Source organism: Numida meleagris, chromosome 19, assembly GCF_002078875.1.
Source record: "Numida meleagris isolate 19003 breed g44 Domestic line chromosome 19, NumMel1.0, whole genome shotgun sequence".
Classification (NCBI taxonomy): Eukaryota; Metazoa; Chordata; class Aves; order Galliformes; family Numididae; genus Numida; species Numida meleagris.
In genome coordinates, this window is record NC_034427.1 from 5,964,881 (window position 1) to 5,989,748 (window position 24,868).

General features: G+C 39.1%; 1 protein-coding gene across 3 annotated transcripts in view; it reads right to left on the reverse strand.

Moving 5' to 3' along the window:
- PREX1 (phosphatidylinositol-3,4,5-trisphosphate dependent Rac exchange factor 1) overlaps nt 3,353-24,868 on the reverse strand; it is a 153,343-nt gene continuing 131,827 nt past the window's right edge. For all 3 annotated transcript variants that reach the window (XM_021416450.1, XM_021416449.1, XM_021416448.1), the window contains exons 26-40: nt 24,346-24,552; nt 22,243-22,331; nt 21,800-21,882; nt 21,153-21,243; nt 19,252-19,380; nt 18,706-18,747; nt 16,700-16,917; nt 15,582-15,681; nt 14,899-15,042; nt 14,216-14,330; nt 13,728-13,794; nt 12,848-13,035; nt 11,604-11,706; nt 10,981-11,048; nt 3,353-9,354 (exon numbers count right to left, since the gene is read on the reverse strand). In XM_021416450.1, the coding sequence (XP_021272125.1) occupies nt 9,312-9,354; nt 10,981-11,048; nt 11,604-11,706; nt 12,848-13,035; nt 13,728-13,794; nt 14,216-14,330; nt 14,899-15,042; nt 15,582-15,681; nt 16,700-16,917; nt 18,706-18,747; nt 19,252-19,380; nt 21,153-21,243; nt 21,800-21,882; nt 22,243-22,331; nt 24,346-24,552 (1,687 nt within the window). In that variant the 3' untranslated portion in view covers nt 3,353-9,311. The remainder of the gene's footprint in view (nt 9,355-10,980; nt 11,049-11,603; nt 11,707-12,847; nt 13,036-13,727; nt 13,795-14,215; nt 14,331-14,898; nt 15,043-15,581; nt 15,682-16,699; nt 16,918-18,705; nt 18,748-19,251; nt 19,381-21,152; nt 21,244-21,799; nt 21,883-22,242; nt 22,332-24,345; nt 24,553-24,868) is intronic.

Sequence of the window (24,868 nt, forward strand, 5' to 3'; positions counted from 1 at the left end):
ATGCTCCAAGGGAGCTTCCATTTAGAAAATGCAGCCCTGCTCAGCAGCAGGGCAGTTCCTCTGCTTGTGACTGAAGGAGTGGCTGTAACACAGCTGCTTGCAGCACCCAGAGAGCTGCTAACAACCTCTAATTACTGGCAGTAGGGGTGAGCTGGGCATGAACTGACCTAGAGCAAACAGCTTTACCACGACAAACTTCTACAGGATAGGAAACAGTTAAAATCAGTCCAGAAGTGTAAAAATCGGGAGTTTCATTGCCTTCTTTCCAGTCAAATCAGAAATTGACTTATAATCGGAGCAATTCGTTCAGGATTGGGTTTTGGTAGGCGTAGCTATATTTTTCTGTGTGGTGGGGTAGTTTCTCTAGCTTGTCTAGGCTAACTAACCTCCTTTGCTAGGTACTGAGTACAATGCTCTTCAAAAAAAATTGACAGTTTTGGATTGAGGTTCCCTTTGGGAAAGAACTACATTTTTGGTATATAACTGTGAAACCCAAGGGCTAAGCGGTCCTATGTGATATATTACAAAAAAATTACACTAGTATGGCAGTAATTTTTCTCACAGTAGATTTTAAGCTCCAGTGGGATTATTTTGATCATTGTCTAACGCACAGTGCAACCTAAGATTTCACTGTGTGTTCCTTTAGCAATTTCAGAAGCTCATTCGTGGTCTCTCAAATTGTATGCTTTGTAAGATTCAAATGGTCAGAACTCCCCCTAAGGGATTGTACCAACATTCTATCCATTCAACACTTAAGAATGTTTCTTGGTGTTCCATCTACATTTTCACACTTCCCAGTTTCACCCTTTTTGTTCTTCTCCTCCACAGAGAGCTCGTTTTAATCAAAGAACTGAACTCAGCTTCTGCTACCAAAAATCAACAGAGCTACGGTTTTAACAAGGAGTCATTCCTTTTGTGAAGGAAAACCAGCAAAAAGGTAATTTTTTGTTCTTTTTTGTCCAGTAGAGAAGTTATTATTTTGTACTGATCTTACAGTGCTGTCAGCCCTCACAAGACCTTGGGATAAGGAGAACGTAACTGAAAATACAACCTGAAACACTCAGTACAGCGAACTTAATGTCCAAACGTCACTTTTCTCTGCTTAAATTAATTTATTGGGTCTGTGTAGAGACCGATGTATGAGCTAGGCTCCTAGAGTAAGTGTTACCCACTGTTGAAGAAGCAAAAGTATGATGCATTAGTGAATTAGTCAGTGTAAAACAGAGCAATCTATACAAGACAGATAGACTTTTATTTTAATAGAAAGCTATTTGTGAGATGAAAACAATTAAATCACCAAAGAGTACTCCCAGCCTTTTATGAGCACAGGGCAACAATAAAAATGTCATAGAAACACTGAAGATTAAGGCCATATATCATCTGTAGCAAAAAATTCCCTAGCATAACATAGTGGCCAGGTGGAAACAGGGCAAAGAAGAGAAGTATTGCATCTTCTTCCCAGAATTTCTTCTTGTATACCTGCGCTTACAGCAGATGGGCAGCTCCAGCCTGGCTGATTTAAAATTTAGTTCTCCTTGTAGGGGAGATTTGGAAGCAAATGGTCTCCGGGGTGCCCTAGTTCTGGCCTAGTTGGGCTGCAGCTGTCTCTCTGTTGGTGAACACAGCAGCTGGTGAGCTGAGAGCAGACAGCAAGCACAGCACAGTTGGTCGGCAGGCCTTTAGCATTGCCCTTTGGCATCCTCAGCAGCAGCAAGATGCCTCCTGATGAACCACTGTTACAGGTAGCTTTTTCTTCACGTCACTTCTGTGCGAGCCATACTACATTAGAAGTCCTAATTCTGAGGCTTCTCTGGTGGTATTTGTTCTTTGTTCATGACAGCCTATGAGTCCAAGCTATCAAACGTGTTGCTAAGACTTGTAAGGCAAAGAACTGGCACAGTCACAGTCCCTGCCTCTCTGTCCCTGCTGAACAGTAAAATGAAAAAAATGCAGACATCTTAATTGATTTCCAGTAAGCAAGCATTTAATTCCTTCTCCAGTGACTAGCTGATTGCCCAGGTGACTAGGATTGAATGAGAAAGCAGGCTGTACAGTAAACTGGTCAAATTCACCAGGGAGAAGAACAGGAACTTCATAAAAACGGATGCCGGTAAAGTGGGAAATGTAGATGAAAACAGAGAGGGCTTTCATGTTGAGGAATGTTGGGCTAGGAATCTTAATGCGGGTCTGTGATCTTCAGGGTAAGATTAATTCTGTGTGTGATCCATACTAAGCTGCTTCTTAACTTGAACTCCTAATGCCTATTTACTTTATTTTTCTGATTTTCATTTTCTGCCTATGTAGGCTTTTCCTATAAGAAAACCTATGAAAAATAGTACTTCTCTAAAAACTTGAGGAGTGACCACACATCTCTGCATAACTTGTTAGGGAAATAGGGGAGGTCTGCACCAACTTCCTTGTTCTTTGATATCTGTCATTTTTCTCCAGCATAAAATACTGCTTGGACAGTAGCTCATTATTTATTGCTTCTATCTATGGCATGTTGACATAGTTTGCTTCTCTTTGGTTTCTGTTCCAGTGTCATATATTTTCTTGCAAGTGCAATGGAAATGAAACCACTGTTCAAACCAATGTTAAGTACTAGAATCTTGTCCTTGCCTCATAACATTCAGGCTACTAGACTTTCAGAATGTAAGAAATGTGCTAATGCAAATAATGGGACAAAACAACTTTATTTTCCACTACAAAGGATGTGCAGGATACAACTGGTTTGGAATTTCTCGTTTGATGATGTTTCTCTTTAGTGCTATGAAGAGAGGGAAGCCCAAATGATCGTATGCTGATCAGAAGCATGAGTGAAGGGACTTAACTCTTATGTTATCCTCTTTTTTCTTGGAAAGCTATTGAATCCTTTCAGATGTGCATATTTAATTTCTTCAGTAAGTCTTCCAGTGGATAGAATGTCTGCCTAAACGCAAGCCCCTGGATGAACTGGAAAATGACAAGAGTTCCCATGCTAGGAATAGCTGAGAGCACTAGCAATCTAAGTAGGTAGAGGCAGAAGGCAATTAGGAGTAAAATAAGGTGATTTGTGAAATCTGGCTGGCTGTCCAGAATTTCCTCTTGCCATGCATTTGATGCCACGCATACACATGGCAATAATATATATTGTCAACAATTTTGATGTTCTGAATACAAATCTGAGTTTAATACCCCAAGAGAGGACTCAGGATTGTTCTTAGACTCAAACAAAATATCACATTCTCAGCCGGGGGGATTAACGGCAGTAACGCATTTTCTTGGCTCCAGTTTTTGTCTCTGTTCTCAGAAGAAGGGAATGAGATCAAGTTCTTTACTCCATGACCTATAAAGACACAATGCAGTTCACACACAGCAGGAAAGAACTCTTTTAATTGTCCCATGTCCCATAAAACAAAATGGACTTGACCTTAAAATACAGTTCTCCATTTACTTTCTCCCTCTCTGTGAAGTCCAAAAGGTTCTGCTGCAACAGCAATAGCCCAAGTAATTTTTAAAACCAACAGAAATGTCCCTCGTTTGGCTATCTTTCAACCTCCCAGACCCAAAAGGAGTGCTCGGAATCCTCTCCGATAGAAGATCCATCATTGTGACCATCCTTGTCCATCATTAAGACATTTCAGCTGTGATTGACACAGAGCATGAAGTATACCAAACACACACAGAGGAGTAATACTAAAATGACAACGTGGATTTGACAATACAACACAAAAGGTTGAACAAATTATATTAAGAATTTTATCTTAATGCAGGATACATGTGCTTAGTTAAAAATACAGAACATGAAGAAAAATATAACACTATTAGTATACTAGAATCCCTCAAACATAATTGGAAAACAACTCTCAAATATTCTGTACATTTTTTTCTCTTTACAAAACATTTGAAAATGCCAGTCCTATAAACTGGTATAAAAATATCATCTCTGGAACACTTTCCTAAAACCATGTAAAGGTCTGTTTTATGCAAAAGCATACTGTACAACTTGTGTCATTTCAGCATTGCCCTCCCTGCCTAGATGAGGTAATTGATCTTAGGTGCAAAATGAGCTGTAAATGCCGGAATGCTCTAGCAATCTTACTTGTGCTCCTACAGTTGATCACCAGTTAACTTTCAATAGCCTTTTAAATTTGGTCTAATCTATGGTCAGAGTAGTGCAGCCATTCCTGTGCTTTGTGTAAAGTGTGAGAATAGAAGGTCTTTCAGAAGTCCTTTGTCCTCTTCAAGAACTTATGTGTTCTGCATTGGACGAGTGCAGTGATTTTCATTTTCTAGACAAGTCTTAGCTCACCTAGAAACATCTGATAGGCTAACTATAGAAAGCAAACCTGTCGTTCTGAGCGGTTTCTGTATGTATCCTTACGATCTTTATCCTTTTTTTTCTATCCAGCTTTCCATTTCTACAGTGTATATGTAAAGCACTGTCACTTTTCAAAACAGTTTACAGTTCTTCTTTGACTCTTCACAATGCCAGTGACAACAGTTACCTAGTTCCCTCCCCAAATGGGGGAAAGAAAAGTGAATTGCTCAGTGTAGCAAAAGAAATTGGGCACAGTGAGACAGAGTGCTCCAACCCATGTCTTAAGGACACTAGGATTTCTTTTGTTTCTGTTAAACAGAAAGCCTCCTTTAGCGATGTGGCCTAGCAATACTGTGACAGCACCATCAAAACTGCTATTGCACCATGTTATTTAACAGGAAGCAATGGATTTATGCATAGAGAAGGGTGAGACCCCAGTGGTATAGCAATGGTGCTTATCAAAGCCGGGGTTCTCACTCTACAAAGAAGGAAAAAATTGCTGTTGGAAAGCCTTTCTTCCCCATTAAGGTTAATAACTCCTGAGGATTTATCTCAATTTGAACTTCATATTCTATCACTGCAGTGCTACACAATACTAGTTTTATATACAAACTGTACTGGATGATTTCATTAATCTCTGATACTTTATCAGTTAGCCTACGTGCTATGCTTTTGTGAAGAAGCTGGGTTTGTAAGTTGTTTGTTCTTTTTTCACCCTTTTACAAGGGTAACAGGTTTTTAGGCCAGATGCTTAGAAGCTGCACCTGGTACTTACAATGCCACGTGTTATGACTGGGATTGTATTGTGTGTGCTGCTAAGGAAGTAAGAGTGTTTCAAGTTATTTTGAAATAGAATTGAAATTCTTATTGTCATCACCTATTCTTTCATATCTTCAAATCACTTTAGAACCATAAATAATTAGTTCTCAAAATATTCCCAAATAATGGACAAGCGAGCTCTCTAGCACTAATTACTGATAAGAAAATTTGACAGAGATGAAAGGATTTGCCAGAGCCTGGCTTGAGTCTTTTTTTTTTTTTCCCCAATGTTTCTTTATTCTGAAAGGAAACGCAGGACACTTGTCTGAACCTATGGCTTCTAATATATAAATCCTAGTAATTTGGTCTGTAAATGAATAAAGGAATATGAAAATGTGTAATGCTAAAAGATAGCTAGGATTGGTTTTGGAAAAACTTTCTGCTTTGCAAATGTCATGGACAAAACAGGGCAGAGTGGGAACCATTTCCATCTTCTGTCATAGACAAACACAGCTCGTGCAGCCAAACACAGCTGGATTGGGAAATGCCTTCTTGACCCACCTGCAGATACATTCCTGTTAGTGTAGGTACTGCTGCTTACAGTTCTTTATAAGCTTTATAAACAGCTTTATAGAAGTGATGGGGCTTTCTTTTGGTTTATGTTGTTTTTGTGGGCATTTTTGTCAGAGCCTGATTGGAAGAAAAGATTTTCTCGGGTTCAGAACAATTTTCCACCAAGGGTTATCTCTAATTGCTTGTACTCCTTTTTCTCCTTGTGGCTGTATTTATTAGATTAAATTTTCTTTTCTTATGATTACCTTTTTATAAAGGCATCAGATACTTTTTTAGCCTTAGACAGAAGTGTATCAGATTCCTCTGGTCTTACCTTGCAGAATTGTATCCAATCCAATACAGTATATTGTATCGATGGCATTTCAGTATTTTCTCATCTAGCTACTGCAATTTCACTTAATGGTTTGGTGTCTGTAACTGTATGCAGCTGTCTGGCAGGAGCCCACCAGGCCTTTGCACAGCGGCTTCAGTAGTTCTCCTCAATAGAAAATCTGTCTCGGGCAGCAGGCTCAGCTTTTATCATATTATGAGCTTTTATCATACTGAATCTGAGTTGTCTTGGGACAAACTCTATAACCGGGCTCTTTTTTGTTATCAGCTAGCAAGAAATATAGCAAAACACTTCAATTTTCAACTGCATGAGCTACTATTTGTACTCTAACATCTTATCCCATTCAAACTTCTCTTCCAAGTCTTCTAGGTTTTTTTTTTTTTTTTTGTCTATCCTGACCCTTCTCTAGAATAGTGCTTCTCAACTTCTCATCAGTCCCAGGCTCGTAGTACCTGTGCTTCAGTGATTCATGAAAATGTTAAACCTATTCAGTTGCAAGACTTATACGTAAGAAATTCCGCTTGCCACTGCCACCCAACCCCCACTTTCTTTTCGGTCTTTCCTTCTTTCCTTTAGCCAGCTGCTTACACACCTCATAATCATGCTGTGAGTTTCCATTTTCTCCATCTCAATCTAGTTTTCCACATGGCAGCATATCAGATGCTCCAGATCTTTGAAATCCCCACTTGCTTGGTTGTGGCGAACCTGATTCATTCTTTGCTTTTAGCCATGGAAATTCTGTAGACCTAATCCACTCTTTTAACTTGCAGATCCATTTGTACATTGCCTTCTTTTTTTCCCACTTGAATCATTTTTTTCCAGCTCTAAATTCCAACGTTGCGATCTGACAGCATCAAAACAGGTTTTCTTTTCTACTTTAATGTGAAGTCTGCAGTGAAACCACATCTGTAGCCCATGCTGCACAAACAGGAAGAGTTGAGCATTACACTGCCTGTTCAAGCTGATGCTGAAAGCAACTTTTCCCTTAAAGGTTGAACTTCTGACCCCTCATAGCTCCATACAAATATCAGATGGAACTGAAACTGTTAAACAAAACATAAAGCACTAAGGAAACAAGGGGTATAACAGAAAAATAAGATCATATTCTCTTGATTTATAATATAAATCAACTTTTAATAATAAAAATGCTATCATGTTTTCAATGAGAATAACATGTACATTTCATTGTAAAACAGTGCATAGAGTAAATGCCCTTAGATGCTCCCCTATGCATCTTTCATGTCTACAATGACTGCATAAATGAGGGCAGTGATCCTCACCAGGCTATATAAACTGCTGCAGTTCTGCTGCACAGAACTGATGTAGACAAAGCGAGGATCTGGGCTTTAAGTGTTCATTTTACATGTGGGTGTTCCTACAGTTCTTATTTCGATTAATACTAAGTACATTTTAAGTTGATGATTCAGTAAAGAAACATCCATTTCTTCTTCAAGCAGTAAATGGTGTGAATAACTCTTGCAGAATTGAAAGGGAAAAGAAAGAGGAAAAAAGAAAGAAAGTGCACTGAAATAATGCTTTGCTCATCTTACTGCAGTACAGAATGGCTACTCTAGGAACAGGCTCCTCTATCTGACAGCTGGCTAACGCTGGGCTGCCCTAGTTCCCTGCAGCAGATTACTGTAGGTCAGAGGAAATACTTAGAAGCGAGAAATTAAACAAAGATGTTCCTTATCCCAAATTACTGTAATCTGTGAGTCAAGAAAAAAATACTTCAAGAATTCAGAGACAAGGCTGAGAACTTGCCTCCTCAAACTTGTCCTAAGCTGTTTTGTGCTGATGTATGGATTAGAAAATTTAAAAGAACTTCATATCCACCTTGAAAGTCTCTAATTTTAAGATTTGAATTGGTTGGGCTTTGTTAAGATTAAGCCAGCTAAAAACCAAACGATCTCACAAATAAAAAATCCCAAGCCTTTATTTTCTAGAATATACATCACTGCAAAGCGCTTCTGCATTTCCTAACAATGAACTGTTCTAAATGAGACTGTGGAGAAACAAAGGAATGGTGAATGTCCTATACACTGTCCTACTGACACCTGCTACAACTGAAATTTGTTACAGATGGGTGGTCGTATTAAGGCACTCACTCTAAAATATCACTATTTCTGTCCTGAGACTGCTGCCGTGTTTCATGAGTTTCAGCCAGTAATTTGGAAAAAATTACCGTGCTTAGGATAATACTGACAGTGTGGAAAACAATTTTTCAAACAAGAAAAAATAAAGTACATTATATACATGATTCCTTTTTTTTCTTTTAACTTAAAAGCATCCCTAATACATCTTAATAACTGTATTAAAGACTACTTAAATATTGAACGATTTTAAATAATGTAGATTTCTTTTCAGTAAACTGGGAGTAGCTGTGTAATTGCCAGCATATTGGTCCCATTTTAATATAGTTTTTATTTAAATCTTGTATATATAATAACATGATCCAAAACACATATTCCACTCCACATAAATAAGTATAGTTCTTCTGACCAGGTTTTTTAAAACTACATCTGTTCAAATAATCAGATTCTAAGACTGTATTTTTCCTTTGTAAAGTTTCTCTAAAATCTTTCACTCCAATCTCTCCCCTTAATTGTTACTGTATTTCCAGAGTACATAGTAGGGCATTAGTAAAAAGAGTTAATCCCAAACCTGAAGGCTACAGTAAGTAAAATGAAGTAATGGTAAGAAGTAGTATGGAATGTATACTCTGCAGCATAGAGAGGTTGGTTGTCGCTGGGCTGAAGTGGAAAATGACTCCAGAAGAAATTCTTTATGTTCGTATCTGAAAAAAACCATTGATTGTGCTATTTGTTGATCCAAAGTGCAGGTCAGTACGTTAAAAAGTGGTGTTTATGAGGCTACCGTTCAAGGCCACTGACCAAAATTATGCTGGCAATTAAATGGATGCCAGATACAGTACAGGGAGAGAGAGAGGTGTCATCCAGGATTTTCTTAACCAACCCATATCTTCAAGTCCACGGCTTTTAAGTGGCAGCACAAACGTGTTATCAGTAAAACTGCGCTTTCTTGATGCAAAACTGTCACTGTTCCAGGCATCCACCACGTGGCAGTAACTTCCGTCTTAGTCCCGTGGTGTTTGCTTCAAGAATTTCTTCAAGAGGTCAAAGAAATACAAGAATCCCTGCATGTGCTGCAGGACTTCGGAGGCAGATTGCTGGTGCCTGGGTCCAGCAGGTTCATCTCCTGCTAAGGCAGAGCGCAGTCTCCTCCTCTTGTTTCAGCGCCATAGCGTCGGTTAGCGTGGGTCCTCAGACAGGGCTGCTTGTTGGTGGATGGTTTAGTTGTGCTACAATGTAGGTGCCTCTGTCACGTTTATAAATCCCCATCTGTAGGTGGCTGGCACAGCCTGTAGAGTCTTTAAGGCAGATTAAGAGCGTGGTATTAAATGTCATAAGAAAGATAACAAAGTTACTGGCATAGTGTATTAAATTTAGCTTTTATCATTCTGCAAGTCTTAGATGCAACCCAGTATCGAGAGTACCACTATTTTTATTTTTCATAATTGCAAATATAAAAGTGACTCTAGTGATTTATTAACTACAGTATTTACAATCATTGTTTAAATGCTATTTGAAACACTGTACCGCTCCTTTTTAACTTTGGCCCAATTTGGGACTTCAGCAATTCTTTTCTTGGCTTTCTCTATGTTACATTTAAGTACAGTCTAGTAAATGGGTCTTTTACAACTTCTCTTTCAAGACTGCTATTACAGAGCTTGACAAACTGAACACTAGGAAATGTTATACTGAAAATCAGCAGTTCACTGGGTCTGCCTTTAAATCTGCTCAGCTTTATTTCAAATTACAACAGTGGAACCCAGGAGGTACACATGTATCTGAACTTTATTACCCTGAAATAATCCAAGTGAATAGTCCTGGAATTTAGAGTGTATACCAGAGCAGAGAAACGTCTCATATTTGTCTGTAAAGCTGGTCATTTTTAAATGCAGCATGTTGTTATGGTCATTAAAGTGGAACCGAAGTAATGTAGGTCATTAACAAGGCAAAATAACCATACTGCTAGCGTGCTGATGCATGACACTGGGGATGTGGCACAGGAGCCAACCTAGACTATTTTCTGGATTCCTTTTCAAAATAACACTTGCAAACCAACAGAAAGACAAGGTGGCAAACGCCAGGTATTTTTCACTTTAAAGGCTCTGAGAAAACAAACCAAAGCCACACTGTTACAGTAAATATCATCACAGTCTCTAAAGTTTAAAATAATTCCCCATAAGTATTTTGAGCAGCAGACAGCTCTATCTGAAGGGATGGCAAAGACTTTACGGGATCTTTTCTGCATGCTGAAACTGTTCTGTGTGCCTCATGTAAAAAACACCATTAACAAGAGCAGAAGCAGAAGTTTCTCTGATATTTCTACCAACTGATTCTGTACAAATAAATCATCATCATGATGGTTTGTTATGAGCATTGTATGAAAATGCTGTGTTACAGTTTATTAAAGATAATTCTTTTCTCTCTTACTGTTTTGAAGGACTTTTCCAACCTGGATAATTCTATGATTCTCTGAAATCTGTTCTTCCATAAATAAGCAGTCAAGATATTCTAAGCACGTAATAGGACCGTAGCCAAAGTACTGGCTCATGAATTGTCTTTGCATACCTGCCATCAGATTTACCATTCAGGAATTTTTCTCTCTCAGTATTCCACAGCTGGCTGTCAATCACTAGCAGTATCAACTGATAGCAGTGGTCCAAAAAAGACCATTCTTTCTGTTCAGTGATTTTTTTTTTCAGAAAATGCAGAAACTTTTGAAGTTAATGATATGCAAATTGTAACAGGCTGAGCTTATCAAGCTACAGTGTACTTAAATTAGTACAGTGAGAAAGGAGAACATGACTTTTTTTTTTTTTTCCTGCTATTGCTTCTAAGGAGATCTTTGGTTCCAACAGAATCTGCACAAGTGTTACAGAAACATAAAACTAGCATTCAGATAACATGCATAATACATAATAACCTACCGAGGTGCACACTGCGGCATTTGGTCCATCACTTTCAGATTCTTGGCAGAGATTTCAACCCTTGGTCCCTAAAGAAACAAAGAATTTATGGTACTGATGATATTGATAAAGCATCCGATCCTTAGGGGAAAATAGTGTAATAGGAGTATGTTTTCTATCTGAGAATCCATTAACTACTTTTAGAAAAGTTGGAATCTATTGGTAGATACATTAGTCATCTGTGTTTACTGAAAAGGTAAAATTAATCCCAAAGCACTTTACAAGCACTGTTGTCTACCACTAGGGAGTTTCTACAGTTTAACACTGATTGAGAGTTTTGATTTTTGTACGTGCAGAAATTGTCTTAAGTGTACTAGCTAGACTACTTTCTAACAATCAAGGCACACACTTTAAATAATGCATACTGAAGCATATAATTGCTGTAAATGGCTGTACATGCAAAAGTTAATCTGTTGTGTCAAAGATGTGTAGCTATTAAGACACTAATAAAAGATCAGCTATATGAGTTCATAGTGAACAAAATACAATGCCATGCTGAAATAAATAGGTGTTTTTACTATTATTGCAATGTTACTGGAATAAAGCTAGTGGCTTGCAGTAGACACACAAATCCTAGTACTTACTTGTTTTCTCATGATGTCTGTAGCTTGCATGATACACTTAGGCAAAAGTCCATGACTTCGAGCCAGTATGGCTGCTTGCTCCAGGGACACACTTAATGTACTTCTGAACATGGGAACAAGTGGTACTAAATCATAGATCGTATTTAAAAACGTATATAAAGACATGTATAGGACACTTATTTATTAAGTATGGATTCTATTAGCTAGCTTTTTTTTATCTACTACTTAGCTTTTTCCACTTAGAAAACTATAAAATGAGCTTTAGTCCTGCATTTTCAGTCTCTTTACACTTGGTTCCTGCAGTTGTTCAAGTCTCCAGCATAGTTACCATGAGGTTATGTTTCACTCTTCAGCATTATTTTGGCATTATAATGCTCTTCGGCATTAATTTCTGTTAGGATATGGAGCGTGTCTGGAGAAGGGCAGTGAAGCTGGTGAAAGGTCTGGAGCACAAGTCTTATGAGGAGTGGCCGAGAGAACTGGGATGGTGCAGTCTAGAGAACAGGTGGCTCAGGGGACACCTTATAGCTCTCTTCAGCTACCTGAAAGGAGCTTGTGGCAAGGTGGGGGTCAGCCTCTTCTCCTATGTAACTAGCGATAAGACAAAAGGGAATGGCCTCAAGTTGCGCCAGGGGAGATTGAGATTGGATGTTAGGAAAAATTTCTTCTCTGAAAGAGTGGGCAGGCACTGGCACAGGCTGCCCAGGGAAGTGGTGGAGTCACTGTCCCTGGAGATATTCAAGAAGCGTTTAGATGTTGTACTAAGGGACATGGTTTAGTGGGGAAATATTGATGGTAGGTGGACAGTTGGGCTGGGTAATGTTGGAGGTCTTTTCCAACCTTGGTGATTCTATGACATTCACAGATACGTCTTTTCTTTTTTCACTTGAACAACAGGGGCATGATCAGAACCAACTCTTGCATGCTCCAAGATTATAAATCTTATTCTGAGCAACTTCTTACGTTTTTAGTGTGTGACTGAAGACAGTGTTGACTGAAAGTTATGCAATGAACTCATTTAGTGAATTGCATTGGTTGATGCACTGAAACAAAGTTTGCATCAAAACTAATTATTAACAGAACTATTAAAAGTCTCAGCCTCCCCTAAAGATTTACATCCTTATTATAGTCACTTAGCATCCACCTTGCTATTGATTTAAACTGAATCAAATATATTGCTCAATTCTCTAGAAAAGACCAAAATTTTCATTGCGACACTAACGTGTAGGTTTTTAAAATCTCACCTCTGCATCCCAGTGCCACACATGGTAATCTGACAGGCTCCAAGTCGGTAACAGAGCTCAGAGGATATAGGAAGCAGGCCAGCTCCTGATGTGTTACTGCTCGAGTATCCTGATGGGGTGGGCTTCGTGTTAATGAAGGACTTCATCAGCCTGCAAAGCTCATCCATTGCATTAATAGGGCGAATAAGCTAAACAAAGCAACAAAAATAACAAAAACATCAGTGGCACATGTACTCCCTCAGTTGTAAATGTACAATTATTTATCCTGTCTCTAGGCACACTATCTTTAATCTACACAAGTGACTGCTGCACAGTAATATATACTTGAAAGTGGAAAAATGCAAACTATGATTTAGGTGTGGGGCAATTTTTTGCAGTTATCGCAAATCACTTAGATTATTTACAGTGTATATTACAATGATGGTCTGATTTGTTTTCACTGCAGTAGTACTTACTGCCTTACATGCACATATTCCCATGTCACCTGCCTTAGTTAGACTGCCTCTAGCTGAGATGCTGGGACTATTGTCCTGGTATTTTCTTCTATAATTGTGAATAAAATTTAATTTGTAAAGTGAATGTTCATTTTTATACATCTGTGGGAGAGAAGAATGAATTCATTGTGTCTAACATCAGATACCCCATTTAGAAGGAGACAGAGCAATATGAAGTCTTACTAGTGCCTAAGTTAAAGGGTTTGTGTCAACCCCAGTTACCCACACTCTCCTTCAAACAAAAGCCCCAGAGAAATTCACATCACTTCTTTAGGGCAGGGAATTATTTTAAATTACATTTGAGTTTGTACAGGTTTGCTGTATCACTACCCCAGGAGTTGGGTTTAAGAGACCAATTCATGAAGAGATAAAACCAATAACAGTACCTGGTCAATCTTCACTGCAGTAGTATTGGAATCAGTGGGCAAGTTTGATCTCTCTAGATAAAATGTCCTGCGAAAAGACCAGCAAGAGCTACATTAATCAGCAAGTCTCATTTCAAGCACGTATGTGTGCTTATATAAAACTTCTGAGAAGACTATGAGAGAAGTCTTGTACTTCAAGAGGTGCTTTCTTATTGAACAATTTTGTTGCAGAAACTCATATAGTCTGTACTGAAATATCTCTGAAATGCTGTATTACTGTAATTTTAGCTCTGCTCAAACTTCTGAAGTCAAATCCGATAGGAATCTCATCCTGTACAGTGCCCTGCTTCAGAACAAGGTTAAGTGTGGGAAGAATGAGGATCTCCAAGAATTGTGTTTGTACAGGAGATCAGCAGGAGTGGGATTTTTTTTCATTAGTTTTAATGTCTTTAGCAAGGAGCAAGCACTCTTTTCAGCATCTTTTAAGGTAAGGGAGAAGTATTAAATACCTGAGTTTACGGTAGTATTGCTGCACTTTTTCAAGAGAGAGACCATTAATTTGCTGTGGAAGTTCTTCTAGAGATGAGCCAGCTGGTTGTGATTGCCCCTCCATGCTCTCTAGAGCTAAAAGAGAAAACATTTTACTAAAATGTTACTGTGTTAAATGTAAAATGTAATAAGGTTTTACTTATTTATCTCTACATCATTTCACTGCTCTGCAAATGACTGTTGGACCATGTCAAGGCTTATTACTGCCCATTAATATACCCCTGATGGAAATTTCCTGTAGTATATTTTGGTGTGAATGTTTGCTAATCTAGTCAGCATTTCTTCATGTCCATCCTGGATGGTTCTGTTACAGTGCATGCTTCTAAAAAGACTTGTCTATAGCCTGGGAGCAGCTCCTGATACCATACTAGATCAGATTGTCCATATATAGCCCAATATGACTTTATGACCTGAAGCTTTACAGGAAGACATAAAAAAGCCCCAAGCAGGCATATCATGTTCTCATAACTGTGTCTTATTCGAATCTCTAACATTCGCTAGGAGTGTCCCAGAATAGAACTATCTGCTTCTTAAATATATCTGTAGTTTTCAGCTACATGAAGAGTTTGATGGTCATTCTTTATTTTGAATCTTTTGCTATCATCAGTTAGCTTATTTTTCTAAGAAATCTTTTCATAGACACCTTTTGTAAATAGCACCGTGTGTAGTTTCAGGCTTCCTCCATTCTGAAACCGAGAAGGCAGTTTGGAGAAGTAGTAGCTGTCAAGATAAAAGATAACCTTCAAGGCCTGACGACTTCCTTCGATGTGGTAGAAGACATGAGTATCTGCAGAAATAAACATAAAGATTAAACACTTGCTGCATTAGCACAGTGGGAGAAATTTGAAACCACTGCTGCCTGAGTTTGTTAGATCATCTATTGACATTTCATATCTCCACCATCAAACTAATAAGGGAGAGGCTTTATTGAGAGAAAGTAAGTTCTGAAATATCCTGCTCAGTAATACAATAAACATGGTTAATAATCGACATCCCATCTTGTTTCCTGGCATCTTGTAGTTAATACACATGGAAAGAGAGTCAGCAGGGTGACACAGAGGATGTGAGCTAGTGAGGGGCAGTCCTTACACCGTTGGTAGTGAGGTGAATTACAAACATCCGTCAGGATCTGCTCATCATCTGTCTTATCTCCCTGCATGTAAAAATCACACAGGTAAGGTGCTGTGGCACAGACCATAGCTCCAAATCACTGAACATGCTGCTCAGTACCCTCCAGGCCTGACATGATCTGTTAGATTTAGAATCATGGAGGATGGTAAGCCATGAAACAAGAAAAAGACTTTAAAAGAAACTGAGAGGACTCACTTGCTACAAGACTTTCATCCAGCTGCTTAAAATAGAAGGCAACTTTGTCCAGTTCTGTCAGAGTGACCTGGATGTCTTCCAGCATGATACGCTCCTCCTTCTGCAGGGCAAAGAACCAGATATAAATAGGTGACTATCTCCAGGAAGAGATCAATAACAGGACAGTATAGTTGCTACTGGTGTGCTTTCGTTCAGGAGACTTAGAACATATGGAGCTTTCCGCTAACTCCCTTCCCCTCACCAAGTAATTAACTGCTGGTGGCTTTTTAACTTTGTGATACAAACACAGCTGCCCTTTGCTTAGATGTCACTTGACATGAGTCACAGAGAGTAGAGAGGTTTAAAGACTGAATAGTTTTGAAGGGGACTGTTTTTCCAAACTTTATCCCATACCTGCAAATGTAAGAAGAGCTTATTGGTTACTGTAAAATACATGTCCATACATTCCATGCAAAGTGAATAAATAATACAGCTGCATATGGTTTGGATTATTTTTAAAAATCACACTCAACATACTATATTTGCACGGTTCAAAACTTCTCTGTACAGTGATCATAATTTGCCCTTTTTATGCTCCCTTTTCCTACAGCTTGTCTGCTGTAGGTGCACCTTCTCCTCCTTAGACACAGTGCCTGTGGCTTAAGCTCAAATCACAGCACTGTGGAAGTGTGTCAGAGAGATTTCAGTCTATCTAGTCTACAAAAGTGATCAGTGTGAACTAAACTCTAGCTTTTTCTGCTTGGAACTGCAGACAGTTCCCAACTTTTTGGCCTACTTGTTGATATGCATCATTTCACCAGAAGAGGGCAGGCCACCCACGCCTCATCAACAGCCGAGCAGTAAGTCCTGTCTAAATGCTGCAACATTACTCCAAACATAAAGGCAGCCTGATGCCAATAGACTTTGGTGTGACAATGAGTCCAGTATTTGTGAGGAGATGGAAATAATAGGATATGGAAAATACTGGGTCATGGTTGTCAGAGTGGGAGTCTCCTGAGGTTGCTGTCATCAGTCTCAATACGCTGCTAGCATGAAGGACTCTGGCTGTGCTGTGAGTGGCAGAGAAGCATACATGCAAATGTGAACAGACCCCAGGGTGCCACAACTCTTCATCTTACCACAGCAGGGGAGAGCAGGGACTGGTAGTTTAATAAAACACCAGTGGCTGCTATCTGTTCCAGCCATTTTCTGCTGGCGTCTCTGCTGCTCTCTTCATATTCCCCATTGTTGTTGTATCGATAGTTGAGAGCAGCCAGCAACTGCTCTGAAAAGGTGCAAATAGCAGCCACCAGAGATTGGCAGAAGATGGAATCTCGCCTCAGCTGTAGCTCAGTATCTGCAAGAGAAGGAGAGAGACACAAAGAAGTCATGAGAATACTGTTATCTCACTGCCAAAGAGGCAGTTTCTATGTACGTGTGAGATATTTAGCTTCTGCTGTAGCTTTACACAGTTGTAACAGATAACCTCTTCTTGCTGTGTGACCTGGGTGTAGAAATAAAAACAGCATTGCTGGGAAAATTTTGCCAAAAATTTTCTAGGCCACTTGACTCTTTGTTTTACGTCTGCCATCTGCATGCTCCTTCTTTGGGAAGAGCTCTAACTGACTCCTTCATGCCATTTCTGGTCCGATTCCCTTCTTTTTATGTTTAAAGAAGTAAGAGAATTCATGAAAGAGATCTCTGCCACTGCTTCTCTTCTGGGCTATTCGAGATTCATCTTCCCCTCATCTATCTGTATTTCAGGGGCTTCCCATATGCTTAATGCATTAACTGGGCCTGCCCATAGGGTACCAATTGGTTTACGTTTCTTGGGAGGATTTTGCTTCTAGTCTGGCTGCCAGGCAGCCACATTCTGGTCCAAGCAACCTCGTCACGCTTAAGGGGATTGCAGGCCAAAGAGGAACATGAATAAGTGAGGAGCTACTTCCCAAGCACCCTGGGTTCCTCCAACAGTACAGCAGTCTGTCATTGCCAAGGCAGTGTTCCACAGAGAAAGAAGCTGAAGACACCATTCAGAGGCTTTGAAGATCTGGGTAATTTTTGTGAAGCACTGAGCACAGTATACTAACTGATACGCTCCAGGCCCTGGGCCATATCTGCAATTTAATGGCAACCAGTCCTTCCAGCAGTACACCACTGTACTGCCAAAGTAAGGCAAAGAGAGCATAGGTCTGTCCTCAGAGCTAGGGAAAAGCCTGTTTCCACAAAGCTGGCATAACCACTTCAGTGCCATCTGCTCCTGCATTCTTTCCAGAGGATATTAGGGAAAATGCTGCAGGAGATAGGGCAGAGGTAGACACTTATGAAATCATTACATCTGTTGTCATTAAAAAAACAGCCTTTTTGGATGCTAAACTGACACTGCAGGCTGGTTTTGACAGACACACGGACCAGCCCTGGCAGGAGCAGAGGGCTTTATTCTATGAAGACTTGAGAATCTAGCTGGCACAGCGAATTAATGACATCCTATTTCAGTCATGTATTACCTCATTTGCAAACAAAAATACACCAAGTACAAGTTTCAATCACAAAAGGAGACTGCACATTCACTCCTGGGAAAGGCCTGTCACTTGATCTGCAAGTACAAAGTTTAGGGCATGGTAACAGATAATGATATCCATTCACGGTGTATTTATGTGCTGTCTCCACATTTAGGTTTTTGGTCTGCTCCTAGCTACGATTTCAGTATACACACTCCTAAATCCCTAACACGCCTGCTCTGTTTGGAAAGATGTCAGTGTCCATGGTCTCACAGAAAGTTGTGCAACACGTCTCATTTTTGCTGCATGTTTTCACTGCAGAAGGAAACAGTAAAGGCCATCTGGGAGTGAGGGTTGTACAAAAGAAAAAAAAGACAGAAAAACAATGCTTGTGCAACATCAATGACTAGCCAGGAGACACAGCAGCCTGCACAGAATTGAAGCAACATAAATTGAAGAATAGATGTCAGATGCATAAAAAGGCTGTCCCAGATGCAGAGCACAAGAAATGTTAGCATAAAATGCCAAGACTAAAGCTAAATGCTCAGGAAATAACACCCAGAGGTATGCTCGTGCAGTCACATAAAGCTCTGTTAGGGACGTGTATGTACAGTCTCATATTGCAAGCAATCAAAACACCTTACCCGTGCATTTTAACAAGGCCAAAAGCAGCTGATTCTTCCCATCTAAAACAGTGGAGAGAAGGAAGGAAGTCAGCATGATGCCAGTGTAGATTTGATTCTATTGGATTAACAGTCTCCTCATTCCCCACAGTTCTTGCCTCTCCTCATCCCCTGCATGGCTATTTCTGTGTACTGTAGTAGTCCTTACTCACACAGGCATTTTAATCATAGAAAAAGAAACAAGCTGCAAATCAAAGAATTTTACAGGTTACATGCTCTACTAACTACTGTGAATTATTGGAAACAAATTGTACATGCAGATTAATACCCAACGAAGAAACTTCTCCCAGTGCTTTGCACTGGAGTGTAAGTATCAGATTCAGCTAGCCTATGCCACTTCAAGCTGACTGCAATGGTTTAGGACTGCTTTACCTGTTCTTCTCTAGAGCACAGCACAGCCTTATTACAACTTGACATAAAAATGAAAAACTCAACTGCTAGACTTGATTAGATCAGAGCTATCCTTTCCCTCTGAAACTGATAACAAACTTTACCCCATTTACAGACCTTCCACATATTTTTGTATGATTTCAACAAGGTTTTTGATGCGCAATGGAAGGTTCCATGGATCTTCTTGAATGCTGGCTTGAATATTATTCCGGCATCTAACTGTGGTTTCTTCCTTCTGTTTAAATTCTAGGGAAAAAAAAAAAGTTTCTTAGGCAGTTAGGAAGTGCTATATAGAGTGGTTTTTGATGCATAATGTGCATACAGATGCAAGCAGAGTTACAGACTATCCATAGCAACAACTGTAAATGAAAGATGTTCTTAAACAGACTTAATGGAGAAGGAGAAAAAAAAATATTATTCCTATAATCTTATAATCAGCAGTCTCCTAGCATTGTTTGCAGGATGGTGGACTAAAAGTTATATACATGGCCGATGTGCGCGGTAAAAGGAGCCCTGCACTACTCACATAGCACGTAATTACCTTCTGTTTTCTATGACTTCCATATATGATATAGCTGCCTGCACATTATATCTAAAGTTTCTGGCTGTGCAGAATCAGATCAGCCTTTTGGCTGCAGCTGTCGCATCCCATAACACTGATGAGAAGTTAGGAACCATTCTGTTTTCTTTCACCTGATGGCAGCTAATTGTTTAATTACAGAGTGGAGAATCTATTCTTCATGACTTGGCTATGGAGCTAAGCTAAAAAGCCCATTGCTGGCAATAAAATCTGTAAGCAAACAGAAAAATGGTGCCAAACAACTGCGCCAAACAGAAACGGGATAAGCATTCAGATTTCCATTTGTCACCGAAAGGTGTCTGCAGGAGCTATTAACGAGACACTTTGCTCTGGGGATTCTACGTGTAAGCAGTGCTTGTCTGTTCACTAGTGTAATAATGTGCAATCATCAGTTCACTTCAGTTAACTAGAAGACTCTCTCAGTCTAATTAATCTAGTTGTAATAAATTAGACTCCATTTAAGTGAAATAAAATAAAGGAAGTGAACACAGGGTGTCTGTGATTTCCTCACTTCATTCCAACAACGCAATGAAAGACTAACAAATAATCAACATAGATGTGAATGTGTTTGTGAAGATGAGTTCACGTAACAGAACTTGGTATGGTCTATTTCTGGAATCAGGAAAAGAAAAAGGCATAAAAAAATCTCCTCTAGAGTTTGCCACTGTGACTTAAAAATAGAACTTGTCAAGGTTGGGAGGCGCAGAACTACTGCACCTGAAGCATAGTAGGAGCAGTAGGAAACAGTTCAGATTCCAAGTGGGAAAGGAAATGCAGCAAATGTTCAGAAAATAAAGTGTTGTTATTTCACTGAGAGAAGAAACCACATCCTGGGCCTCTAAACCATTAAGACAAAAGTCCTTATCATGCTCCCTGAAGACAAAGAAAACATGGTATCATTTGTTTGCTCTCTATGGGAATCAGTTTACAAAATAAGTGACATGTGAGGATGAGTTTACTCTGGCAATTACCCATCTCTGAAGAAAAGCAGAAGTCATTAAGCAAACTCAGGCGGAACCTTTTGGTGCCTCACATCTACGGTCAATGCCTCACCAGCTTATCAGAGCATTTACCTTGAATCTGACATATCTGTAATTTGTACCTTTTGAGATACATATCTGTGCTCACATCAAAGGATAGATCTGGCTACTTGTGAAAGAGCTGTAAGGATTCAGTAGCATATAACAGAAAAGTGTTCTGTGTATTTTAAAAAGAATTCATGCAAAATTTCAGTGCTCGGACATGGCCTTTAGAGTCATCAAGTACCCTGAGTTGGAAGGAACCCACAGGGATCATCAGTAATATACAATTCCTAATATACAGCTGGATAGACTGCGCAGTTACATAACTGTGTGGCAACATGGCATATGTGCATTCATGATAATCTCTTAAGTCCTAGAAAATCACATTTTTAAATACAGTCAGCATTCTTCTTTACCTTGCAAGCTGTGGTCCATTGGAAAGTGCTTGGTTTCTTCAAAGGCTTTAGTTATTACTGGTCCTTTTAGAAGTGCATTGATTGCATCGACCTACAATAGAAGTATTTTCAGTGTTAGACTTGTGGAAGAAAATCTGAACAGAAAGTATTTGTATTTTTGAATAATTTCCCCTTTGTTAGCAAATATTATTAAGACTTTCTAACCACGAATTACCCTTGAGAGCCTCACATTGAGTAATGTTCCACACAAATAACGAGCTACGGTGATGAGATAAAACCCATTACAAAACAATTCTCTGGTGCTATACATCTATAAAGACATCTGTAGACTAAACTTGTGAGGGCGCTCCTCAGATCCGGAGGTGTGATTCATCAAGATTTTTTGTTCATCTTCTTTTCTCCTTTTCAACAAAGCTTTTTTTCTCTTTAATGCTTCATACAAGTGAACTCAACATTGCTTATATCACACAAGACAACTTGAATGTTGACAAAATTGTTTGATAAAACTGTCATATGTCATACAATATGCTTCCAGCTTCCTTCCCTCAGGACATGATTTCATTAATTAATCTGATACTTAGAAATTCCTCTGTTGACACTGATAAAGAGAAAACAATTCTTTGTAATAATAATAATACTTTTCATACCTGGTTAAAAAGATGCTCCAGACAGCCATGAAGTTTGTCTTGTTTGTCTAAAGGAATCCTCATATCACTGGGAAGCTCATCTCCTAAGAAAACAAAGATAAGCTTTGAACTGTCTTATCAGCATAATCTATGATGAGGCCAGAGATGACACAAGCATATCTTCACATTGCAGTGGGTGTAGATTGATCACTGCTTTATCTCTAATTCAAAATACTCATACTTTTTCACATAATACAAAGACTTAATAGTTCTTCCGTATTCCAAATTTCCTGTGCTTCATTAGAAAATGAACAAGTCTTCATCTTTTCATATTCTTTTGATTAGTTTGAAGAAACCACATTTGCAATTGAAACGTGCATTTGCTTATAATACCCAAAGACTTGTCACCTCTACTAAAGGGTCTGGTATGAGAAAATAAGCATGTTACCTAGGCACGTACTCACCTGATCCCATCTCATCACTGCCCAAGTAAGAGCTATTGCTCCGTACACTGGTGTATGACAACACTGAATCCCGGTTACTGTTACATTCACTAGAAAGAAAAGCAAAGTAGGTGACTGAAGGTCCAGTCTGAAGCAAAGGAGATCCCAGTCTATGATACACTATCATTCTGTTTTTATTAACACTGCAGTAATCCTCAAGTCCAATTCTCTTATGCATATGCAAAAGAAAGCCTAATTAAATGCAACATTTGCTGCCAGCTCTCAGGATATCACCATAACAGCACAATGGAAGCTATAGCAGTACAGATACTCGGGAGAGGAAATTTAATGAATCTGTACCACTGGAAAATCAAGCATGGCAGACCCTCGAACTGCCTTAGCAAGCAGAAGAGTCACTCCAGTTGCCTTCACACCACTGCTGGTTGATGCACACGTGAAAAATTGTGGCAAGAATCATTTTTGTTTAAAGTTCAGTTTATACTAACTATAACTTACTAAAGGTGATCAGAAAAGCAAGGGATATCAGTCTGCCCCACTCCAGTTAAATGACACAGTGTTTTTAATGGCACAAGCCAAAAATAAAACCCACAAAATTCTCCATATTGTCTTTTCCTCTATGTTTATTTTAGACTAAGGTGAGAGAAAAGAGTAAGAGCAATTGAAAGAATCCTAATATGGATTCTTGCCTGCCCCTTGTTAAACCTGTTGTCAAAGATACCTATTTTTTTTCTGGGAAAAATAAATAATTTATGGCATCTATGCCACAGTATATAAAATGTGAATAATGATCCTTATGAAGCACGACCAATGCAAACAAAATATTTTCTTATTTGTAATTTGCTTATTTTTGTAGTTCCTCAGTAGTTTTTCAGATCAAAATTATAAAAACACACTGTTCCCTATTAGGTAACTATTATCCATAATATATGCATAATTGTCTGTCTAGTAGAGATAGAACAGAATAATCTTTCTCAATTTACATTTATGTGTAAAACTTTGGAACAAGTGACAGATCCAGAGGCACTGTTTTTCATGTCACTTTGTTACCCAGAATGGATTAACTGCAATTATAGAAACCATTTAAACTAAGCTGTTCATAAGTGGGATTCCTATTAACGATGAGAGAAATACTTCACATTTCAATAAAGCAGCTCCCGAGCACATGTGTAGACTTAAATCTAGCACCACGAATAGATACTGCTGGTCTTAATATTCTAAGTGCTAGTTCTGATCCTTTACTGACTGGATATTTGCTGTCTGTGGAGATACTCCATATTCAGCTGGGCCAGACCCTGTGCAAACAATCTTCTTTGACCTTTTCTGATTGAGAGATTGGACCATGAGGGCTCCAGATGTTCGCTGCAATGTAAACTATTCTGATTCTGTCATTTCTGCAGTCCTGTATGAATGCCACATGGTACCACTTGCAATATTGCACAAAACCGCCACCTGGTAAAGAATCATGCCTGTAGTAGCATGGAAGTAGCTAAGACGTATCATTTATTCAGGTTATTCTAAATCCTGCAAACTCACTATGAAGAATTTTTACTCCCTTGCATAGGAAAAGTCCTTCCTATTAATGAAAAAATTACCTATTAAGGTTGTAAAATTGCAATGATCAGACATGATTGCAACTTGTTCTGTTTTTTGTGAAGTAGTTTTCAAATGTTGCCTCCCAAAAAAGACAGAGTTGGAGTGTGTGACATTTCCTTCAGTAGCAAATATTCCAGGAGAAGCAGTAGTCACTTGTGTCCCAAAAACAAGATTTCAAGACACCTGAATAAACATTTGCACTTGTGCTTTCAAAGGCCCATTAAAAATAAAAAACTGAATGCCCATTCCTGTTTCTCACTGTCTTAGATTCCTGAGAAAATTGTTTGCAGCACTGAATGGAAATAAACCCTTATAATAGCAGCTATTATCAGGCCAAGTAGACTGAAACCCTGCTAAGCTTCTGAAGTTTACAGCTATGTGGTACACAAGGGAAAAGTCAGGCTACACTGACTGACTTCATTTTGGTGAATCTTCTAGAAGTGTTGGTATTTTGACATTGTTTGGCATGGTATTTGATACTTTGGCATGAGACATTTTTTTCAGACTAACCTGTAGGAGTCTCTGAAACTCATTGTGTCATGTCCAGAGTCTTCCTGGTCCTCCTCAGAAACTTTGAAACAGACCTTCTTGATGCCACCATGCTCAGCTTTGTCAGGATCACTCTCTTCTGTTCCCAGGGAAGGTGGAGACGTCTCCTCAGTGGATGGTGGCTCACAGGCACCCCCTTCTGTAGGTTCTGTTATGGTGGACAGAAGTCTGCAGAGGTAAAACATACGGCTCTCAGGGGCTGGTGGATAGTCTCACAAGTGAGGTATAATGGCTAAGACTGGAATTCAGCTATGTGAAATCAAAAGCAACCTTGCCAGTATTTGTACATGGACTACAGCTATGTAAAACTGCAAACTCTGAAAGGGGTTCATTGAAATCTGTTTATCTCAATTCACAAAAACTCCTGTTTCTGCAGGCACCTTATCTCCACAAAAGACAATTTAATCACTGTAACAATGCAGCCTGGAAGGGCTCTGTTTTTAATTCAACGAAGTCTGCACTTTCCCCATCCCAGGCACTGAGT